Source organism: Chenopodium album, chromosome 6, assembly GCF_948465745.1.
Source record: "Chenopodium album chromosome 6, dcCheAlbu1.1, whole genome shotgun sequence".
NCBI lineage: Eukaryota > Viridiplantae > Streptophyta > Magnoliopsida > Caryophyllales > Amaranthaceae > Chenopodium > Chenopodium album.
Genome location: NC_137839.1, coordinates 1,459,926 through 1,483,843, shown reverse-complemented (window position 1 = coordinate 1,483,843; position 23,918 = coordinate 1,459,926). Strand labels below are relative to the sequence as shown.

Genomic DNA, 23,918 nt, shown 5'->3' with positions numbered 1-23,918 from the left:
GAGTGGAAAAAAAAATTTAATTTAGGTCTAATAGTAGAATATACTACGTTGGACTTAATTTATCAACTAATGTAAAATTATGCACAGATTTTTCAATAACACCAAGTATTAGTGAATAGTGACCAGTGAAGTGGTGAGGCTTGCATTTCCACACTATTTGTAAGACGCGTATTTTTTGGATATTATTTTTTATTCTAACAAATACTTCTTCCGTGTTTATATACTTACTCTACTTTTTATTTTCGGTCGTTTTTAAATATTTGTTCCGTTTTTTAATTTGAAAAGCTTTTACAATATTTAATTCATTTATCTCAACTAGTGGACCCAACATATATCATATTTTTTTGATTTCATATTCTCTCTCCCTAATTATCTAAACTACTTTTGCTTTTTACAATTTTAATTCTTCCAACAACTCCACTACCTCCATATTTTATTACTTTCTTCAATTTCTCCTAAAACTCCGCACAAGGAGAACTAGAGCAAGTAATTAAAAATGGAGGGAGTATTGATAAAAATAAATTAAGTATTATACTCCATGATAGAGCATAAAACATATTCTTGGTCGTCAGCCAAAAGTTTAAAATGATGGTTGAAGCCCAAGATCGGTTTATATAATCTATCACACCCCTTTACATGAGAGTCCTTTGACTTGAAATGTGGATGCGACATAAATCTCCTCATACCTAGCTAGCTCATGCCCCCTCTTTTTACAAAAATTGCAAATTTTATCCGACCAACATTTCACGGTCTCATGACCCACTTTCTTGCATTTCTCACACACCGGCACCGAACGATCAGTGCTGCCACGCCCCCTCCCTGCACCAGCCCGTACAGCGAAGCCTAGTGCAGGAGCAGGGTCTTCTTTAACGCGAGAGAAGCCTCGCACCTTTTCTTCTTGAGAAACTTGCTGATATGCCCTGTTCAAGGTGGGCAGGGGATCTTGAGAGAGTAAGGCAGAGCGTAAAGGGGCATAATAATCGGAGTACAGCCCGAGCAAGAACTATTGAAGACGATCCCCGTCACGTCTATCGGCATGTTGTCTTCCAACATTACACGTACAATTACCACACTTACAAACAATCAAAGGTTCAAGTCTATGATCAAGTTCATCCCACAAAACTGATAATTTACTGTAATACATTGCGACAGTCATGGTTTTTGGCTGCTCACAGCGATTGATATCAGATTTAATTTGTTGAATTTTAGGGCCATTAACTAGACCAAAACGCTCATGTAAATCATCCCACAATTTCTTAGCATTATCATAATGAGAAAGCATTGATTTTACCTCTGGTTCGATAGTATTCATTAGCCAAGAAACCAACATACAATGAATTGTAACCCAATCATCCCTCGTACACAGCGGTTCAAAAGAGATGATACTACCATCAAGAAACCCGAATTTCCGGCGAGAACATAGAGCAATTCGTACGGCATGAGACCAATCATGGAAATTGTCTAATTTTAGACGTTGTGATGTAATGTAATCCCCCGGCCGATCTTGCGGTCCAAGGTAATAAGGTGAGTTAGACTCAATTTTTGTAGGTGGCGGTGGTGGTGGTTCATCACCCCCGGCCATGGTGTATCACGAAAAGAAAAATTTGTGGAGAAAAAAAAAATTAACCTTGCTCCGATACCATGTAGAATTACGTAAACTCACAGCTTAACTTTCATTGATTTGGGGCAAAACATATATACAATGCTAATTCCTAGAATTACCTTAATTAGGTTACTAGAAATTAGGAAACAATATAAAAGATAATATGAAATATTCCCCAAAAATATATTCTACCAAAATATATCCTCAATAGAGTGGTTGAGATTTGAATATGTGACCTTTTGTGTCACGTTGACTTTTAATACCATATTAGAGGATCATTTAGACACAAGCTTAAGCCATTGGTTAAGACATAGAAATATGTTTTATACTCTATTATTACACCATACAATTTCAATGAGAAAAAGTAAGTGAAATTTAAAAAGAAAAGAAAAAATTCTAAGATAAAAAATCAAACTCTATACCCCGTAACCCAACACTAGAAGAATTGTGCCACTGCCAATGGCGGCCCTGTACTATTTCTGATGATAGGCAAGGCATCAACTATACTGCTGGTTTGAGTTAGCCCAAACCGAATTAATTAGCGTCAGTTTTTAGAGAGTAGTTGAATGTTTTTTTTTTTTTTTTTTTTTTTTTAAATACCATAAGATATGGAGGAGGGCCTTTACCCTATCACAAGAATGGGAGGATGAGGAACCGGAACCCCTACCCCCGGGCCCCTTCCCCATCACTCGGGGGTTGGGGGGGGGGGAAGGAGACAGAAGGACTAACCATCCCTCCATCTCCTAGATCATCGTTGAATGATAGTGTATGTTAGGATGTAAATAAATCACAATAGATAGAGTTTCTTCTCTAAGGAGATAGACAACTTATTTCATTAACATTGTTTGGAAATGGAAAACTGGTTCCCCATTCTTTGTTAAAGATGAGAACTACTTCATCATTTTGTTTTCTTTATTATTTGTTTTCTATCCATTGTAGCTATTGATAGTGTATATAAATCGATCTTGGGGTTCAACCATTAGTTTAAATTTTTGGTTGAAATGGTCCATTAACATAGAATCAGAGCCATAATGACAAAAAGGTCACAGGTTCATATTTCATCAATCGTGCACTTTCAAGAGGAATATTTCGCGCAGGGTATGTGTAGGATTCATGCTGTATCCACATTTTAAGCTTAAAGGGCTCTTATGTAAGGGGGATTGATAGAGTATAAAACATATTTCTGAGCCTCAACCATCAGCTTAAACTTTTGGTTTAAATAGTCTTCTAACATGGTATTAAGAGCTAATGTGACACAAAAGGTCACGGGTTCAAATCTCATCCGATCCACCCCCCACTTTCAAGTGAAATATTTATCGTTGGTTGTGAGGATGTCTATGCTGCATCCACATTTTAAGCCCAAAGGCTCTCATGTGAGGGGCATGATTGAATATACATACAATCCAATCTTGGGATTCAATCATCAGATTAAACTTTTGGTTGAGATAACCTATTAATAGCTTTTTTCATTTGGGCTATACGATCTCTTCTGTAATAGCTTAGTTTATGCTTGAGTTTGTTGGAGCAAGAAAAAGGGCAAAGGGAATGTTGGTGGGGATGATGATGGTGGAGAACGATGGAGATGAGGTTACGGCACATCAGTGAGGGTTACGTTTTTGGTGGGCCCCATCCATTATTGAAGGGATCAGAGATAGAGAAGGATATATAGAAGGGAAGCTATATAATCGAAGGAGGAGAGAGAAAAGTCGAGAGTTTTCAGAGTGATAAGTTTTATTATCTCTTAATTCTTTATTTATGCTTGTGTCATAGAGCTATTGGCGAGGCAAGCCTCATAAAATAACTTTTCCTTAAATAAAACAGGCTTTTTTTTTTTTTTTTTTTTTTTTTAAATTTTTTTTTATTGTAAATAGGTTAATTTACCCTAAAAGTATTTAAAGTTATCCTTATATAATAAAAGTCATTATTTATTTAGCTTACATCTTACCCTTAAAAACACTCATATACAGGGTCGGCCCTGAGGGTAGGCCCTGAGTGTGGCGGCCTAGGGCCCACGCTAAAAGGGGCCCCAGAAATAAAAAAAATTCAGCTTCTATACTGATTGAAATGTGCTTCGTACTTGTTTAAAAAAAAAGGCAACTAGTTTTAAAAAGATAAGAAGATAATTATTGCTTTTTTTTAGCAATTAATATTAAATTAGTATATTAATTAGTTGTCAATTTAGGTGGAGATTACAATGCAACGCTTCACTTCTTCTTCTATCTACCAGTTTCTATGAGAATTATCTCCAGAATTTTAATCTTCCCAAATACACCGTTTCAAATTTATTTCATTACCGAAATTCAAGCCTTTTAATTTTGGCTAATTAATATTATGGCAACGGCTAAAATATTATACAAGATAAATATCAGCGAAAATAATTCATCTATCACCAAATATTCAACTCTCATCTTCTTCTTATTATTGGTTGTTTATGATGAATTTCATGGCATCATTGACAAATTGATCCTTTTATTTGGTTACCGATTAGGCAAAGGTATACAATTTTTCCTTTGTTTGTTTTTTACTCCGTATTTATTAAATTTATCATGTTTCAAACTTCTAATTTCTGTTTTGAATTGTAACAGGTTATCAATCAGTTAAATTGAGTATTTTAGAGTTGTGGAAATTTGAGATTGCTGCCAATTACATATATGCTCACTTCGGATTCTACAATTTTACATGATTTTGCATCAAAAAATGCTAGAAGAAATCGGTTGTTTTGATTTTTTAGGAGGGAGAAATTTATAAAAATATTATGCAAAGTCATGATTGTGTATCGAGACTTACTATTTAAATAATATAAGTTATTTTCATTGTGTTTTTATTTAAATCTATTGCGTATAAAAAAAATTGATTACGTAGGGGGCCCTCTTCTTACATTATGCCTAGGGCCCATAAATTTTCCGGAACGGGGCTGCTCATATATAACGTATTAGATTAATTGACCATATTAGTTTTTTATGTCATTTATTCATTAGAAAATACACATAAAAATACAATAAAACTTATTACAAAATAAAATTAAAACCTTAAATAGCTTAAAGTTACTATAAAAATAGAAGGAAATACAAGTTATCACATTGATAAATAATACATGTTTATCAAATGAGAATTATGTTAATATTTGACCTTGATATTTGTTCTTATATAATAAAAAAAAACTCAATGTAGTATTTCTATACAACTGTCAAAATACTACTCTTCACGATGTTGTTTGATGGAAGTGAAACTCCCAAAACATCCAATTGTTGAGGAAGAAGGTAAGACCAACTTCACTAGAGATTTTAATGGGAGAAGGAATGCTGCGCTCACAAACAATGTTGTGACTTCTATCATTTTGCAAATGTATAATGTCTACCAATTACAAAAGAGTTAAAGAATAACTTTTTGCTTAATGGTCTTTTTTGTTTGAAAGGAATTCCCCCCCCCCCCCCCCAAAAAAAAATATTAAAAAATTAAAAAAAAACGCACAAGATAAATAAAATAAACTAAAAGCGAATATTTGGAAGTAATGGAGCTAACATTATTTAAAAAAATAATAATAAATAAATAAATAAATAAAATTTTTATAAAAAAAGTAAAGGAGCTAATATTTATAGTTCGAATTAAGTGATTCGATACTCCATATACTCCCTACATCACTTATTAGTGATTATATATATGTTGCTGAACACATGCATATTTAGTATTTACCATTTATAAATGGTGCATCCAATTCTTGCTTGACTAGCTTTATACTTGTGATTATTACCTCAAACTTTAATTTCAGCTTTGTATTGTCTGTATGGTAGAATTTTCCGAACTCATATTAACAAACGAAATTTATTTTTCATGAGGTCATTTTCGTAAAAATCAACAACTTTTTCATTATTGTGGGCTGAAAAATTGTCCAATTGGGTGGGTTTACCACGAACATTTATGAAAACATATAATGATCATATATGGATCCAAAGGGCATTATATGACCCTGAGATGTATCCCCTAAAATCTCAATGCTTTTCGACACCGGGACTCGAAACATTCGGAATTTCTCAAAAAGCATGGATATTAGCCTTCAATTTTGGAATTTTTTGACTTTTTTTTGCCCGGATATAAAAATTGCCAAAATGTTTATCATGGTCCCAAATATCCTGTGGGAGTCCGATTGGGTGGGTAGAACCATCCAATTTGCCTTTAAACGACTAATTTACCGGTTTACAACTTACACCGATTTCATTTATTCAAGCCTACCACGAAGATTTATGACAACAAATAATGATCATATATGGTTCCAAGCGACATTATATGACCCCAAGATGTATTCCCTAGAATTTTAAGACTTTTCGACACCGGGACCCGAAGACTCCAAAAATTCTCAAAAAGCGTTGATATAGCCTACAATTTTTGAATTTTGACTTTTTTTCGCCCGGAAAAAAAATTTCCGAAATGTTTACCTTGGTCTCTAAAACCCTCCGGGGGTCCAATTGGGTGGGTGGAACCATCCAATTTGCCTTTAAACGGCCATTTTACCGGTTACAACTTGCGCCGATTTTCATTAAATCAAGCATACCAAAAACATTGATGGCAATATATAATGATCATATATGGTTCCAAATGGCATTATATGACCTCGAAAAGTATATCCTAAAATTTAAAGGCTTTTCGACACCAGGCCCCGTAACCTCCAAAAAAATTCTCAAAAATCGTGGATATGAGCCTTCAATTTTGGAATTTTTTTAATTTTCTTTGCCCGGAAATAAAAGTTGCCGAAATGTTTACCATGGTCCCTAATACCCTCCGGGAGTCCAATTGGGTGGGTGGAACCATCCTATTTGCCTTTAAACAGAATTTAATTTACCGATTTACAACTTGCACCGATTAAATTAACTCAAGCCTACTACGGACATTTACGACAACATATAATGATCATATAAGGTTCCAAACGACATTATATGAACCCTAGATGCATCCCCTTAAATCTCAAAGTTATTCGACACCGGGCCTCGAAACATCCCAACACTACAAGGAAAAGTAGTTTGGGCAACGGAAAAACTCGTCGCCCAAAGACCCAAATTCGTTGCCCAAAGCTTTATGCAACGAAGATGAACTCGTCGTGGGCTCGTTGCACAAGGGTCGACGCCCTTTCTGTTTTGGGCGACGAATCACGTTTTCGTTGCACATACCAGAGTTTGGGCGTCGATATATTTCGTTGCCCTTAATCCATTTTGAAATTTTTTTACTTTTTTTCGCTCGGAAATAAAAATTGCCGAAATGTTTACCGTGGTCCATAATACCCTCCGAGAGTCCAATTGGGTGGGTGGAACCAACCAATTTGCCTTTAAACAACCAATTTACCGGTTTACAACTTGCACCGATTTCATTAACTCAAGCCTACCACAAATATTTATGACAACATATAATGATCATTTATGATTCCAAACGACATTATATGAACCCGAGATGTATCCCCTAAAATCTAATTTCTTTTCGACACTAGCCCCGAAACCTTAAAGATTTCTCTAAAAGCATGGAAATTAACCTTTAATTTTGGAATTTTTTACTTTTTTTTTTGCCTGGAAATAAAAATTGCCAAAATGTTTACCATGGTTCTTAATACCCTCTGGGAGACCAATTGGGTGGGTGAAACCATTCTATTTGCCTTAAAACAACCAATTTACCGGTTTACAACTTGCACCAATTTAATTAACTCAAGCCTACTACGAATATTTATGACAACATATAATGATCATATATGGTTCCAAACGGCATTATGTGACCCCGAGATATATACCCTAGAATTTCAAGACTTTTCGACACCAGTCCACGAATCCTCCAAAATTTCTCAAAAGGTGTGGATATTAGCCTTCAATTTTGGAATTTTTTGACTTTATTTTGTTCGGAAATAAAAACTTCCGAAATGTTAACCATGGTCCCTATAACCTCTGGGAGTCCAATTGGTTGGGTAGAACCATCTAGTTTGCCTTTAAATGACCAAGTTACTGATTTATAACTTGCACCGATTTCATTAATTCAAGCCTACCATGAACATATATGACAAGATATAATGATCATATATGGTTCCAAACGAGATTATATGACTCCGAGATGTATCCCCTAAAATCTCAAGTCTTTTCGACACCGGGCCCTAAAACCTCCATAATTTCTCAAAAAACGTGGATATTAGCCTTTAATTTTTGGATTTTTTGACTTTTTTTTTTGCCGGAAATAAAAATTGCCGAAATTTTTACCATGGTCCCTAATACCCTTTGGTAGTCCAATTGGGTGGGTGGAACCAATCAATTTGCCTTTAAAAGGCGAATAATTACCGATTTACAACTTGCACCGACTTCAATAATTCAAGCCTAACGCGAACATTTATGACAATATATAATGATCATATATGATTCAAAGGGCATTATATGACCCCAAGATGTATTCACAGATATCTTAAGGCTTTTCGACAACAAGCACTAAAACCTCATAAATTTCTAAAAAAGCTTGGATATTAGCCTTCAATTTTGGAAATTTTTTACTTTTTTGCGCCTGAAAATAAAAATTGACGAAATATTTACCATGGTACCTAATACCCTTTATTTGCCTTTAATCGACAAATTTACGTACTAATTTACAACTTTCACCGATTTTATTAACTTAACCCTACCACGAACATTTTAGACAACATATAATAATCATACATAGTTCCAGACGACATTATATGACACCAAGATGTATTCCCAGGAATTGCAAGACTTTTCGACATCGATTCCTGAAACCTTCAAAAATTCGCAAAATGCATGGATATTAAGTTTTCAATTTTGGAATTTTTTTCTCCTTTTTTCGCTCGGAAATTAAAATTACCAAAATGTTTACCATGGTCCCTAATACCCTCCGAGAGTCCAATTGGTTGGGTGGAACTATCCAATTTGCCATTAAACGACCAATTTACTGGTTTACAACTTGCACCGATTTCATTAAATCAAGCCTACAACAAACATTTATGACAACAAATAATGATCATAAATGGTTCCAAACGACATTATATGAACTCGAGATATATTCCTTAAAATCTCAAGTCTTTTCGACACCGGGTCCCGAAAACTCCAAAATTTCTCAAAATACGTGGATATTAGCCTTCAATTTTGGAATTTTTTGACTTTTTTCGCCCGTTAATAAAAATTGCCGAAATGTTTACCATGATCCCTAATACCCTCCGGGAGTCCAATTGGCTGGGTGGAACCATCCAATTTGCCATTAAACGACCAATTTACCGGTTTACAACTTGCACCGATTTCATTAACTCAAGCCTATCAAGAACTTTTATGACAACATATATTGATCATATATTGTTCCAAACGACATTATATGACCATGAGATGTCCCCTAAAATCTCAAGGAATTTCAATATCGGGCCTAGAAACATCCAATATTTCTCGAAAAGCGTGAACATAACCTTAAATTTAGTAATTTTTTGACTTTTTTTTGCCTCTAAATAAAATTTACCGAAATGTTTACCATGGTCCCTAATAAAATCCGGGAGTCCAATTAGGTGGGTGGAACTATCCAATTTGCCTTTAAATAGCGAATTTACCGGTTTAAAACTTGCACTGATTTCATTAACTAAAGCCTACCACAAACATGTATGGAAACATATTATGATCATTTATGGTTTAAAACAGTATTATATGAAACTGAGATGTATCCCCTAAAATCTCAAATCTTTTCGACACTAGCCCTGAAACCTAAAATTTATTTCAAAACGCGTGGATATTAGCCTTCAATATTTTTAATTTTTTAACTTTTTTCGCTCGAAAATAAAAATTTCCAAAATGTTTACCATAATCCCTAATACCCTCCGGTAGTCCAATTGGGTGGGTGGAACCACCAATTTGCCTTTAAACGGCCAATTTACCGGTTCACAACTTGCACCGATTTCATTAACTCAAGCTTACCACGTACATTTATGACAACAAAAAATGATCATAAATGGTTCCAAACAACATTATATGACCCCAAGATATATTCATTAAAATCTCAAGTCTTTTCGACATCGGGTCCTGAAACCTCCAAAATTTCTCAAAATACGTGGATATTAGCCTTTAATTTTGGAATTTTTTTGACTTATTTTTCGCCCGTAAATAAAAATTGCCGAAATATTTACCATTGTCTCTAATACCCTCATGGATTCCAATTGGCTGGGTGGAACCATCCCATTTGCCTTTAAACGACCAATTTACCGGTTTACAACTTGTACCGATTTCATTAACTCAAGCCTATCACGAACTTTTATGACAACATATAATGATCATATATGGTTCCAAACGACATTATATGACCCCGAGATGTCCCCTAAATTTTCAAGAATTTTCGATACCGGGCCTAGAAACCTCCAAAATTTCTCGACAAGCATGAATATAACCTAAACTTTATTTTGGATTTTTTGACTTTTTTTCGCCTGTAAATAAAATTTTCCGAAATATTTACCATGGTTCCTAATACAATCAGAGAGTCCAATTAGATGGATGGAACAATCCAATTTGCCTTTATATGGCGAATTTACCGGTTTACAACTTGCACCGATTTCATTTACTCAAGCCTACCACGAACATGTATGACAACATATAATGATCATTTATTGTTTAAAAAAGTATTATAGGACACTGAGATGTATCCCTTAAATTCTCAAAGCTATTCGACACCAGGATGTGAAACCTAAAAAATTTCTCAAAACGAGTGGATATTAGCCTTTAATTTTTAAATTTTTCAACTTTTTTTGCACGAAAATAAAAATTTCCAAAATGTTTACCATAATCCCTAATACCCTCCGTTAGTCCAATTGGGTGGGTGGAACCACCAATTTGCCTCTAAATGACCAATTTACCGGTTTACAAATTGCACCGATTTCATTAATTTAAGCCTACCACGAACATTTATGACAACATATAGTGGTCATATATGGTTTCAAACGACATTAAATGACCCCGATATGTATTCCCTAGAATTTCAATATTTTCGAGACCAGGCCCCAAAACCTCCAAAATTTCGCAAAAAACGTGGATATTAGACTTCAATTTTGGAATTTTTTACTTTTTTTCGACCGAAATTTAAAATTACCGTAATGTTTACAATGGTCCCTAATACCCTTCGAGAGTAAACCTGTCTAGGTGGATCATCCAATTTGCCTTTAAACAGCTGATTTACCGGTTTACAACTTGCACCGATTAAATTAACTTTAGCCTACTACGAATATTTATGACAACACATAATGATCATATAAGGTTCCAAATGACATTATATGACCTAGAGATGTATCCCCTTAAATCTTAAAATATTTCTACACCGGGCCTCGAAACATCCCAAATTTCTCAAAATGCATAGATTTAAATTTTGAATTTTTTTTTTACTTTTTTCTGGAAATAAAATTCCCGAAATATTTACCATGGTCCCTAATACTTTCTGGGAGTCCAATTGGGTTGGTGGAAAAAACAAATTTACCTTTAAACGGCCAATTTACCGGTTTACAACTTGCACTGATTTCATTAACTCAAGCCTACCACGAACATTTATGTCAACATATAATGATCATATATGGTTCCAAACGGCATTATATGACCTCGATATGTATTCCCTAAAATCTCAAGGTTTTTCAACATCGTACCCAACCTCAAAAATTTCTCAAAAAACGTGGATATTTTGACTTTTTTTTCGTCCGAAAATTAAAATAGCCGAAATTTTTACCATGATCCCTAATACCCTCCAGGAGTCCAATTGGGTGGGTGTATCCATCCAATTTTCCTTTAAACAACCAATTTACCGGTTTACAATTTGCACCGATTTTATTAAAACATGCCTGCCACCAATAACATTTATGAGAACATATAATAATCATAAATGGTTCCAAAAGACATTATATGACCCCGAGATGTATCCCCTAAAATTTCAAGGATTTTCGACACCGGGCATTCAATTTTGGATTTTTTTTGACTTTTTTCTCTCGAAAATAAAAACGGCTGAAATTCTTACCATGGTGCCTAATACCCTCCGGGAGTCCAATTGGGTGGGTGGAACCATCAAATTTGCCTTTAAACGCCCAATTTACCGGTGTACAACTTGCACCAATTTCATGAACTCAAACCTACCACTAACATCTATGACGACATACAATAATCATATATGGTTCCAAACGTTATTATATGACCCCTAGATGTATTACCTAAATTCTCAAGACTTTGCGACATCGGTCCCCGAAAACTTCAAAATTTCTCAAAAAGCGTGGACATTAGCCTTTAATTTTGGAAATTTTCGACTTTTTCGCCAGAAAATAAAAATTACCGAATTGTTTAACATGGTCCTTAATACCCTTCAGGAGTCTAATTGGATGGGTGGAACCATCCAATTTGCCTTTAAACGACCTATTTACCAGTTTATAACTTGCACCGATTTCTTTAACTCAATCCTACCACAAAAATTTATGAAAACAAATAATGATTATATATGGTTCCAAACGGAATTAAATGATCCCAAAATGTATCCCCTAGAATTTCAAGAGTTTTCGACACTGGGCCCCGAATCCTTCAAAATTTCTCAAAAAGCGTGGATATTAGCCTTCAATTTTGAAATTATTTACTTCTTTTTTTTTATTTGCCCAGGAAAAAAAATTTACCGAATTGATTACCATGGTCCCTAATTTAATACCGTCCAGGAGTCCCATTGGGTGGGAGAAACCATCCAATTCGCCTTTAAACGACCAATTTACCGGTTTACAACTTGCACCGATTTCATTAACTCAAGCCTACCACAAACATTTATGACAAAAAATATCGATCATATATGGTTCCAAACAACATTATATGACCCCGAGATGTATCCACTAATATTTCAAGACTTTTCGACACCGGGCCCCGAAACCTCCAAATTTTTTCAAAAAGCGTGGATATTAGCCTTCAATTTTGGAATTTTTTGACTTTTTTTTCCCGGAAATAAAAATTGCCGAAATTTTTACCGTGGTCCCTAGTACCCTCCAGAAGTCCAATTGGGTTGGTGGAACCATCCAATTTGCCCTTAAACGACCAATTTAATTTCCGATTTACAACTTGCACGGATTTCATTAATTCAAGCCTATTACGAACGTTTATGACAACATATAATGATCATATATGGTTAATTCCAAACGACATTATATGACCCCAAGATATATCCCCTAAAATATTAATACTTTTCTACACCAAGACCCGAAACCTCCAAAATTTCTCAAAAATGCGTGGATATTAGACTTCAATTTTGAAATTTTTTGTTTTTTTTTCGCCCGGAAATAAAAATTGCCAAAATGTTTAAAATGGCCCCTAATACCCTTTGGGAGTCCAATTGGGTGGGTGGAACCATCCAATTAACCTTTAAACGATCAATTTACCGGTATACAACTTGCACCGATTTCAATAATTCCAGCCTACCACGAACATTTATGACATCAAATAATGATCGTATATGGTTCCAAACGGCATTATATAACCCAAGATGTATCTTATCGAATTTCAAGATTTTTTGACACCAGGCCCCGAAACCTCTAAAATTTCTCAAAAAGAGTGGATATTAGCCTTCACTTTTTTGAATTATTTCACTTTTTTTCGTCTGGAATTAAAAATTGCCGAAATGTTTACCATGGTCCCTAATACCCTCCGGGAGTCCAATTGGGTGTGTGGAACCATTCAATTTACTTTGAAACGACCAATTTACCGGTTTACAACTTGCACCGATTTATCGGTTTACAACGGTCAATTTAATTAACTTGCACTGAACCCGACTTGAAACGAAATAGACCTAAACCCATTTTAATTCGTCAAAACCTGAATTTAACCCGACTTGTTACTAACTCGACCTGAATTCAACCCAACCCGTTCCTAACATGACCCGAATTTAACCCAACTTGTTACAAAACTGACCCGAAATCAACCCGACTTGTTATTGACCTGACCCAAATTCATCTCGACTTGTTATTAACCCAACTTGAATTTTACCATACTTATTACTTACACAACCAAAAAATTCAACCCGATCTGTTACTAACCCTACTCGAAATTAACACGACTTATTATTAGCCCGACCTAAATTCAACCCAAATTGTTTCTAACCCGATTTCAATTCACCTTAAATGCAATTTAGACCACCTTATTATTTTTTATCAAAGCATTTTGTCTTAAGAGACCAAGTCGGTCCAGGGCGGCAAAAGAAATGAGCATCATCCTCAAATTTAAGAGTTAAATATAGTATATATTTGTTGTATGGTCAAAGGAGATAATTATCTTCCTAAATTATAGACTATAGTTCTCTAGTATATTTCCATATATATTATAGTCAAAGGAAATAATTAACTTGATAAAAATGATAATTATCTATTTATAGTTAGTTGAACCCAAATATGACCTGACTTGGAAATGACCCGACCTGATTGTAACCTTCAAATTATTGACTTGAACATAACCCGACTTGAATCTAAGAATGACCCGACTTAGAAATTAAATGACCCAACCAGATTATAACCCCAAATTATTGACTTGAATCGAACCCGACTTGAACCCGAGAATGACCCAACTAGAAAAAGACCCGAACTGATTATAATCCGCAAATTATTGACTTGAACTGAACCCGACTCAATCCCGAGAATGACCCAACCTGATTCTTATCCGCAAATTATTGACTTGAACCGAGAATGACCCGAACCTGACTCGTTCGAACCCGAGAATTACCCTAACCCGTTTTAAATTGTGAAAACCCGAATTAAACCCGATCTATTGTTCACTCGACTTGAATGTAACTCGACTTGTTATTAACCCGACCAAAACCCGATAAGAAGTATGAGCCGACATGACCCAACTCAAGCATGACCCCACCCAAACCCGACCCGCATAGGTTATGGAATTAACCTTAATTGACCCAACCCGAGTTGACCCGACCCAAACCCAATCCGCTTACCCGAATTGACAGCTCTTATATATACACAGTGTGTATATATATATATGTGTGTGTATTAAGAAAAAATGAGGGAAAGGGTGAATTAAAAGTCACGTGATTGGCACGTGATGTGGTCAACGCCGAAAAATGAAAGTCAACGGTGACTTTTCGACCAATGGTAGTCTCTTACAACATTTACTCTTTAATAAGGTAGTTTCTTACAATATTTTTTGATTAGGTAGTTTCTCGAAAAAAAAAGTGTTTTATAAAGTAGATTTTTTTACAAAATGTCCTTTAAAAAAAAAAAAAAAAAAAAAAAAAAAAAAAAAAAAAAAAAAAACCTTGTATGTTGGAAAAAAAAAAATACTTGGATTTTAATATATAAAGCACATTATTTAACATCAAGTGTATCATGAGCATGGTACACCCTGATCTACTATGTAATTTCCACTAATTCTTGGATCTGCCTTCGCTCGTGTGAGCAAAGTATGGTTAAGACAAAAAAATACATAGTAACAAACTAACAACCGTTGTAACAACTAATAAAAGTATTATTACAAACTGTAAGACGAACATACAAGCAAGCACGCACATGTGAGCATGTAAACTCAACCCACACACAAACACTCACACAATCACACAAGAATTTCAAATAGGCAAACATGCAACGTAATATGCAGCCATATTACATTTTGTTACTTGAAGTCAAAAAAATGTTATTAGGCCAAGTGATAAGAACGTAGTTGTTGTATCAAGGAACTCAAATCAGAGTAAGATGAACCTCCAACATCTATAGCCAACCTTGCCTTTTCTTTTAGCTTCTTAGCCTTGCTTCTCATCTCTAAAGCTTCATCACCAACCATTACTCTTGTTATGGCCTCATTAATTTCTTCCGATTTTACAATCGCGTCATCCATGGTCCTGCTCCATTCCTTTGCCCCTACACCAACCCCAATCCTCAAAATCTCTGTTACCAATTTCTCATTGTAAAATTGCTCCGAAAATATAGGCCAAGTGACCATAGGAATCCCACAAGACACGCCTTCTAGAATCGAATTCCACCCACAATGAGTCACGAATCCTCCTATCGACTTGTGATCTAGTATTAACACTTGTGGCGCCCAACCCCTTATAATTAGTCCTTTCTTAGGCAGCCACTCGTCTTCCTTTTCATTATCCTTGCTCCCTTTCACCACCCATATGAATTCCTGCCCCGAGGCCTCTAGTCCCATTGCTATCTCACGAAGCTGAGACTTCGAAAACATGGACAAGGTGCCAAAACACACGTACACAACCGAACTTTCCCTCTTAGAATCAAGCCATCTTAAGCACTCATGTTCATCAATTGATGAACCCTTTCCCCTATAAAATTTAGCTTTATTTTCTTTATTACATAGCGAAACCGGACCTATATGCCATGCCCTTCTACCCATAACCTTCCTATAATGATCAGCATAATCTTGTTCTAGCTCATAAAAGCTATTCACTATAACCCCACAACTTCTTGCCTCTGATTCAACAGCACTTTTAAGAAATTCCACCAACTCATTATTATTATCATTTTCTCGAATATGTTGAGGCAATTTCAATCTTGTCAATTTTATTTCATGTGGAAGGTGCGGGATAACAAACTCTTCCTCATCAAATAAAACCGATTTATGTGGCTCGAATTTCGTTATAGCGTCTAATGCACATAGCGAAAAGAAGCCTGTCCCGTGAAACACTAACCTCGGTATATTAAATTCGGCTGCAACTTCGGTTGCAAATGGGAATAGCTTGTCCGCAATCAAGCAATTAGGTTTGTATTTTTCTAACACTACCCTGAGCGGTTTTTGAAGTAACAAGGTTGCCTTCCACAGTTTCGCCACGAGTTCCGGGGAAGTTGCGTGCTCGAAATTCTCTACTCCCTCAGGAAGGCAAGTAGTCTCCTTGGAGGGAAACGGGATGATCTCTATATCGATTTTCGGGCCGACGTTTCTATAGCTCTCTAGTGGCTTTGTAAAAGTTGGTGCGTTGCTAGGGGTGGTTACTATGGTGGTCTTGACTTGATGGCTGGAAAATAGCTTTGCAATGTCTAACATTGGAATCATATGACCATGGCCAATCATTGGGAAAAAGATTACATGAAGATTTTGTGGTTCAACACTACTCATTGAAGACATGATGAGTTCTTTTGTTCTATTTGTGATTCATAGATTTAATATATAGGGTGATGCTAAAGCAATTTGTGAAAACAAAAACAAAAACAAAAATTGTGTTATTCATTTCCAATCTTTTACTGCTGTGATAACTTATGGTAATTTTTTTTGCTTCATACTTTTCAAATGTTTTACTTATGTTATGAATCCTTAATTATATTCATTATTGACACCTTATTTCCAAAACTAGACACATAATCCATAACATAAGATTGTGACATTTGGTTTTTGCCATGTTGTGATCTTTATCATTTTGCATAGATATATTGTTTACCAATCACAAAAGAGTAAAAGAATATCTTTTTTTGCTCAAGGGAAACAATTTATAAGGAAAATTGGTGCTTTTTTGTTGGACTTTTTTTCCTAATCAAACGCACAAGTTTTTTATTTTATTTTATTTTTGTAAAAGCGAATATTTGGAAATAATGGAGCTAACAATTTGAAATTATTTTTTGTTTCACACATTTTTTTTTATTTTTTTATTTAATTTTGTTTTTTAAAAAGCGAATATTTGGAAATAATGGAGCTAACAATTTGAAATTTTTTTTGTTCGAATTAAGTGATTCGATATTCCATATACTAGCTCGCACATCACTGATTAGTGAATATTTGAAATTATATATTGCGAAACACATGCATATTTATCATAAATAAATGCTGTATCCGATTCTTGCTTGACTAGCTTTACACTTTTGATTAGAGCCTCAAACTTTAATTTCAAATGGGGGATAGTTATATAGTATTATATGATAATAGTCTGTGACAAAAAACTTCGATTCTTCCATTAATTATACACTATTCGCCAACTCAATTACTAATGCTCTATTAGCATTTTGAGCTGTTACCATATGTTCAAAAAAAAAAAAACACTAAATTAGTTCGTTGGAAAGAATACTTACACTGTGTTTGGATAGGAATAGTGAAGGGAAACGAAGGGGAAGGAAAAAGAGATAAGAGAAAGGGAGGTGAGAGGAGCTGAGGAGGTCACATTCCATATTCCATCCTTCCAAATTTCTGACACAACTTCAAGCTTAGCATTTATTAAATCAAACGATCAATGTCATTACAAACCGCCCCATGAATTTCCGGGGGTACTCCTCTAACCAAACACGAAACTCACTAAAAGAATTACTTAAATTAGCTAAGAGATTTGTTTTATTAAAAAGGGAGGGAAATGGATCATTCTTATTCCCTCCCATTCCCTCCTTGTATTAGGTGTCTAAACAAGGGATGATGCTTCCTTTATTTCTTTTCTCTTAGCTTCCTTTTCTCCATTTCTCTCTATCCAAATATAGCGTTAGTTTTTAATATAGCGTTAGTTTTTAATAGCGTTAGTAATTTTGCATTTTCTCAGCTATATCTCCTATATTTTTCTCTCTATATCTACACCATTAGATCACCATTACCACAGCATGACCATTAACACCATTGTGCGACCACCGCTCAACCATTAGCACCACCACACATGAAATAGGATCTTTTACCAAAACGACTAATTTGACAAAAATATTTATCAAAACGGTTAATTATAATATTTAATTCCCAAATTAGCTAATTTATTAACTTGGAAGGAATTTATCTATTTCTTATTTTTCTTTGAATCGATTTGGTTCACTCTATTGATATATATTTTTTTTGTTTAAATTTTGTTTTTCTAGTTTTATTTTATTTTAATTTTCTTAAAGATTTTTTTAAGTTTGAAAATTTAAGTAATATACAAAATACGGAGTATGTAAACAGTGGCATAAACCTAATTTCGATTAAAAAAAAGCCCTAATTTTTCGTCTAGATCATATCAATCACAAAAAAATAGGTTTCAAGTAGTATTGTTCTATCAAGATTATCGCAAATTATATGTCCATAAGGGAAATAAAGTATTGTTCATCTTTTTCGGAGCAAATAAAATGATTATGTGGTCAACACTTGTATAACTCTAGTTATTTATAATCAAGACTTGAATGTTCCTACTTGTGTTCTAAATTTTAGGCTTTTTTTCTTATTCTAATACACCCTTTCTCCCTGTAAGTGTATTAGAAACTTTGGGCCTTTAGAATTGTTGACCATAGTTTATTTTGTGTAACTTTTTTAAAAATTTAGAATCATTGCAAATATATTATGTTGAATGCTATTGTTCAAATTAGTGGGGCTAGTACTCTCAAATCGGTTTGACAGTTAGGTTTTGGTTTGATTTGAAATCGGGTCGGTTTGAAATTGGATCATTTTAAAATCGATTCAAGTGTCTTACGGGTTAGTTTCAGTTCGATTTAATTAAAGAGCATATGATAAAAAGTTATTTTATGGACTTATCGTGGTCATCGTGCTTGTATAGATTATGTTTAAAACTATAACAAAAGATGAGAAAGTATCATTTCCGATATCTTGTTTATTGTACAGTAGTTCCTTTAAAAATAATAATAATAATAATAATAATAAAAAAATTGAAAAGGCGTAACAATAACGACGATTCTCAAATTAAAGCAAATAGCCAATTATAGGCTTATAAAATAAATTTGACATCATGATGAAATAGGTGAAGCGAATTGAAGAAAGTCAGGGTCAGATTGCAAAACAGAACCTTGTTGCTCATCTAGTATTAGCCATGCTTCAATTACATGATCTAATGTCTCTATTAAAGGAATGAGATTCTTAAATGAGGAGCTCAGTCTACCTCCGGTAAACCCGACCCAAACCGGCAACCCGAACCCAAAATCTGGTTTCATATCAAGTTTACTCCAACTAGTGAACTTATATGTTGTTATACTATCATTTTCATCCTTTAATTTCTTCTTGTAATTACCCATAACTTGAGCCCCTCCCTCTCCTTGAAACTTGCTTAGAAACTCCGAGTCCTTGAACGGTGCTAGCCCGTTTCGAATCCGAGCTACCAAGTCTGAGAGCTCTACTTTTCTTTGGCTAGCTTCATTTTCGCCTTCATAGTGTGCAATAGCGTCAATTATCAAATTTCCGAAGCATGCTGATGATAGCGGGGGATTGGTCCGCGGGCGCATGTTTACTGCGTGGCGGATATTTGAGGAACCTGTTTAGTGTAAAATTAAGACGAATAATAAGTGTCTTCAAATTTATTAAGGACTCGTAAGAAGAAAAATAAATAAGGATGCGTTCTCTTTACCTTAAAAATACTTTTTAAATAAGTTTAACAAGTTTCAATACCTTTAATTAGTTCTACCTAATCAATTCTAATATGTACACAATATTGAATACTTATTTTTAATAATAATAATAATAATAACCCAAATTATATACACTACATCATATGCTAACAAAGTAACAATCGCAGTTAAGGTAAAGAGAACAGACCCTAACTTGTTAAGGAAGTATTTTTAAGAGAGACGTTAGATCATGGAATCGAAGCATGGCTAATACTTGTGAAAAAAAATTTACTTACAGATAGATGGAGCTGAATTACACAAGCGAGCATTAGCGGTAGTAGCCACCGCCGCCATGGCATGTTTCCAAATGAAAGCAGACACAACCTCAACGCGGGTAGGATTAGGTACATGTTCACTTATAGCCAGAGCTTGTAAAGCATTAATGGCTTGAGGAGTAAACAAAAATGACCGGACAATGCAGCCACCACGACCCGTCTTAAGGGCGTCATCTGGAGGCTTAAGTGTTCTAGGCTTCAATCCTGAGGGTTGGATCAAGTCACACGGAGGAAAAAGAGAGATGGCGGTAGCAAATTCCGGAGGTGTGACATTCTCTTTTAGCCCTGCCGCAATAGCAGCCCAATTCTTGAGGAAATTTCCCCATGAAACCGCGTCACAGAACTTGTGAAGCCATTGGCTACCAATAGCAAACCCACCACAATTGAAAATATTCACTTGTATTGCTAGTGGCACAAGTTCTGTGACCGTCTTCGTTTCATGGATATTTTTATTTTTGTCAATTAGTTGATCATCATATATAGTTTCAGATAGGAAGCGACCAACCAAATCAACGCGGTTGGAAGCCTCTAGGAAGGTACTGAGGGAGCAATTGAGAACTCGAGTTTCGACAAAGGATATTCCTTTGTCGTTGCAATCGATTGATGATTCGTCCATGGTAAGCCTACCAGCAAGAGGGTAGAATAAAGAGAGAGTTTTAGAGAGTGAATCTTTTAAATATGTTGTCATTTTTTGTACCATTTTCGAGCGGAGGAGATGGGTTATAGAAGAGGACATGAGGTACATAAGTGAATTGGTAGAATTGATCAAGAAGAGAAAGCTTGAATGTTTTGAGATGTGGAGGTGTAGGAGTTGATGGTTCGATGATTTCAGTTGAGATTGTTTCCATTTCTAACTCCATTTCTATCTAATATTGCGATGTCCAATGCTTGCCTCCTGCCCTAACCTTATAAGCTTGAAGAAAATTACTTCCTCCGATATTTATATATGCATCACTTAGGATAGCTAGGAATGCACAGAGTTTTAGGAAAGTAATATATCAATCAATCAATTACATTATACTAAAGGCGAAACTTAGAAAACACTTGGCAAAATATCATAAAAAGTTTTCTCTCTAAAACCACTTACTAAAAAAAAATTATTTTTATTAAATTATGACTTTTAGTTTGTATAAATAAAATCTAAAATAAATGTTCTTAAATATCAAATTGCCCATTATAACTATTACATGTTTAATTAATTTCTTTCACAATATTTCATACTTTTTATTACTAAGTCTATTTATAATATTTATATTTATTATTTTTGGTAAAATTTATTATTATTAGAATTATTTAACAACCGTGCATTGCACGGGGATTAATCTAGTTATTGTAAATGTATGAATAGCTCATTATAGTAAAACTAAAATGGAGACCATGAAAAAAATATGTGAGAAAGAGTAGATTTATTTACTATTTAAGTAGGGACCATGAGAGAAAAAATGATAAAATAATTTGAGTTGGGTTTAAAGTAAAAGTGTGAAATGATAAAATATGGTACAAAGTTATCAAATAAAAAAATGATACATCAAAAAAAAAATATCAGGGAAATGATGCATCTAAAAAAATAGAGGGAGTATTATTATTGTGCATTGTTGATTCTCATAAAACTTATTAAAATGTTCATAATATATTCCGTTGAGCCCATGAGCAAATCCACATGTAAGAGAAAGTGTTGTCCTACATTAGAATAGTGTAAAAATGTTGAAAAGTGCATCCCACATTGAAAAAAAAAAAAAAATAAATAAATTGTGTCCACTAATGAGCTACTCCCCTCATTGCCATATGATTTTGAGGTGAAACCTTCTTTTTCATATAAAATGGACACTCATGACGGATGTGTCACAGACTCGTTAAACATCTTATCAGAGCATAGGTTGGATTGCATTGTGATATGAGCAATATTATGGACTATTCATGACCAAACCTGCATGTGAGTGATAGTATTGTCCACTTAATAAGGCTAATGGGCTACTCTTCTCATTTCCATATATTTTTGAGGTAAAACCTCTTAAATCGTATAAAGTGGACGCTAGTGGCGGATGTAGCCCAAACCCGTTTAATACATTCCTACCTTCTTAAATTACATAGCCCTTGTTTTGCTTACCTTAATTTATATATTATGCACCGGATCAACTTATTATGCACCTGCACGCTTAGAAGCTAAGTGTATTATTATACCCCAGCCCATGAGTATAATTTTGCGAGATTTTTAAGAAACTCTGCTTATCATACAATATTCATGCTTGTGGTGGTATCAAACCTCATAGCCTTGTTAGAGGCACTTTAGAGTAGGGATTCCTTTACCCTTTCCTCCACTTTTAAAGTACCTAGTATGCTATCTCGGGTTGGGGGGACTATTGAGAAATTCCTGCCTGATAGAGCCTTTTATATACCCAAAAAATAATAATAATAATAATAATTTTTTTTTAAAAATGCTTTATACTTTATACTCTAACCAACAAATAAAGCAATAAAGACACAACGAATCAATCCACAAAAACGCGTATAACTCTAATCATGCTTTATACTCTAACCCCTAATTGACAATGCTTTGTTTTTTGAGAAATAGTATAAAAAGAAGGAAAAATTGAAATTTACTACCACCGAAAGCATCCCGTATCAGATTTACTACCCATTTAAAAAAATATTTTATTTTGCTACCACACAAATCCCTAAAATATATATTTCACTACCAAAGACTAAGATCGTTACTGTTTCCGTTACTTGGGTTTAGCCACCGTTCAACCACCTTGCGGCCACCTCTCCACTTCACTGCTACCCGTCCCCTCAACTGCCACCCCTCCCCCCTACCGGCGCCAGCGCGACCCCACCCCCTTCCCCCAGCCGGCGCGACCCCACCCCCTCCCTTCCCCCACCTGCGCAACCAACCCCCTCCCTTTTCCCGTACTTGCTACCCCGACCCCTCCATTCACACCGTCACCCACAACGCCAAACCACCACAACTCCGATCCCCTGCTCTCTCCAACATCACCAAGCTCAGCCCACACTTCAACCCCCACCGCAACACTACAGCGAGCACCACCGCAAGAAGCTTCGCTCCACCAGCAGCCCCGCACCACCACCAATTGAAGCTGAATACACGTCGCTGCTATTGATACAAGATGAATGCCCCCATTGATGCAAGATCGATAATGCTTGGACTCCATTTCCGTCAACCGTAAGCCACCACCACCGCACAAAAATTTCCCCCCTTTTCAAAACCCTAATTGCTTCAATTGTGATTTAATTTCAATCAAAATCTTCTATCAAATCACTTCAAGGCTCTCCGATCCATTTTCGACGCTTCAGTGCTAGGAACCGAGGTCGAAAACGCCAGGAATTAATGGAAGTAATTCAATTTGGGGTGGGGGTTGGGCAGCGAGAACGGGGAAAGGGAAAGAGGGGTTCATTGGCTGCATAGGGGTGGGGAGTGGGTTCGCACCGGCGCCGGCCGTCGGTCGCCGACCGGGGGGGGGGGGTAGAAGGGGTGGTTGGGTTAATTTTTTTTTTAAAATAATTTTTTTTTTTAATAAACTTAACGGATTCCGTTAAGTGGTAGTGAAATTTTAATTATGTGATTTTGGGTGGTAGTAATATAAATTTTTTTTTTTTAAATGGGTAGTAAATCTGATACATGGTGCTTTGGCTAGTAGTAAATGTCAATTTTTCCTAAAAAAAATTGCTTTAGTTAAGCAACTTCAATTAATCTTGATTAATGCGCTTTAAGTCGTGACAATACAAAGTA

At 35.2% G+C, this 23,918-nt stretch overlaps 3 protein-coding genes across 3 annotated transcripts; all 3 read right to left on the bottom strand.

The window, feature by feature from the left end:
* Nucleotides 1–622: 622 nt before the first annotated feature.
* On the bottom strand, nt 623–1,582 carry LOC145636082 (uncharacterized). Its single transcript, XM_081687533.1, has 2 exons — nt 1,069–1,582; nt 623–942 (listed from the first exon to the last, which is right to left on the bottom strand). The coding sequence occupies exons 1-2, from the start codon at nt 1,580–1,582 to the stop codon at nt 623–625; spliced, it is 834 nt and encodes a 277-aa protein (XP_081543659.1).
* A 13,407-nt stretch (nt 1,583–14,989) lies between these two features.
* On the bottom strand, nt 14,990–16,793 carry LOC145634209 (scopoletin glucosyltransferase-like). Its single transcript, XM_081685635.1, has one exon. It carries the CDS (start codon nt 16,687–16,689, stop codon nt 15,247–15,249), a length of 1,443 nt encoding a protein of 480 aa, XP_081541761.1. The 5' UTR covers nt 16,690–16,793; the 3' UTR covers nt 14,990–15,246.
* A 2,448-nt stretch (nt 16,794–19,241) lies between these two features.
* LOC145636081 (akuammiline synthase 2-like) lies at nt 19,242–20,870 on the bottom strand. The gene is made up of 2 exons (XM_081687532.1): nt 20,132–20,870; nt 19,242–19,762 (listed from the first exon to the last, which is right to left on the bottom strand). Exons 1-2 carry the CDS (start codon nt 20,868–20,870, stop codon nt 19,242–19,244), a joined length of 1,260 nt encoding a protein of 419 aa, XP_081543658.1.
* Between the last annotated feature and the right edge of the window lie 3,048 nt (nt 20,871–23,918).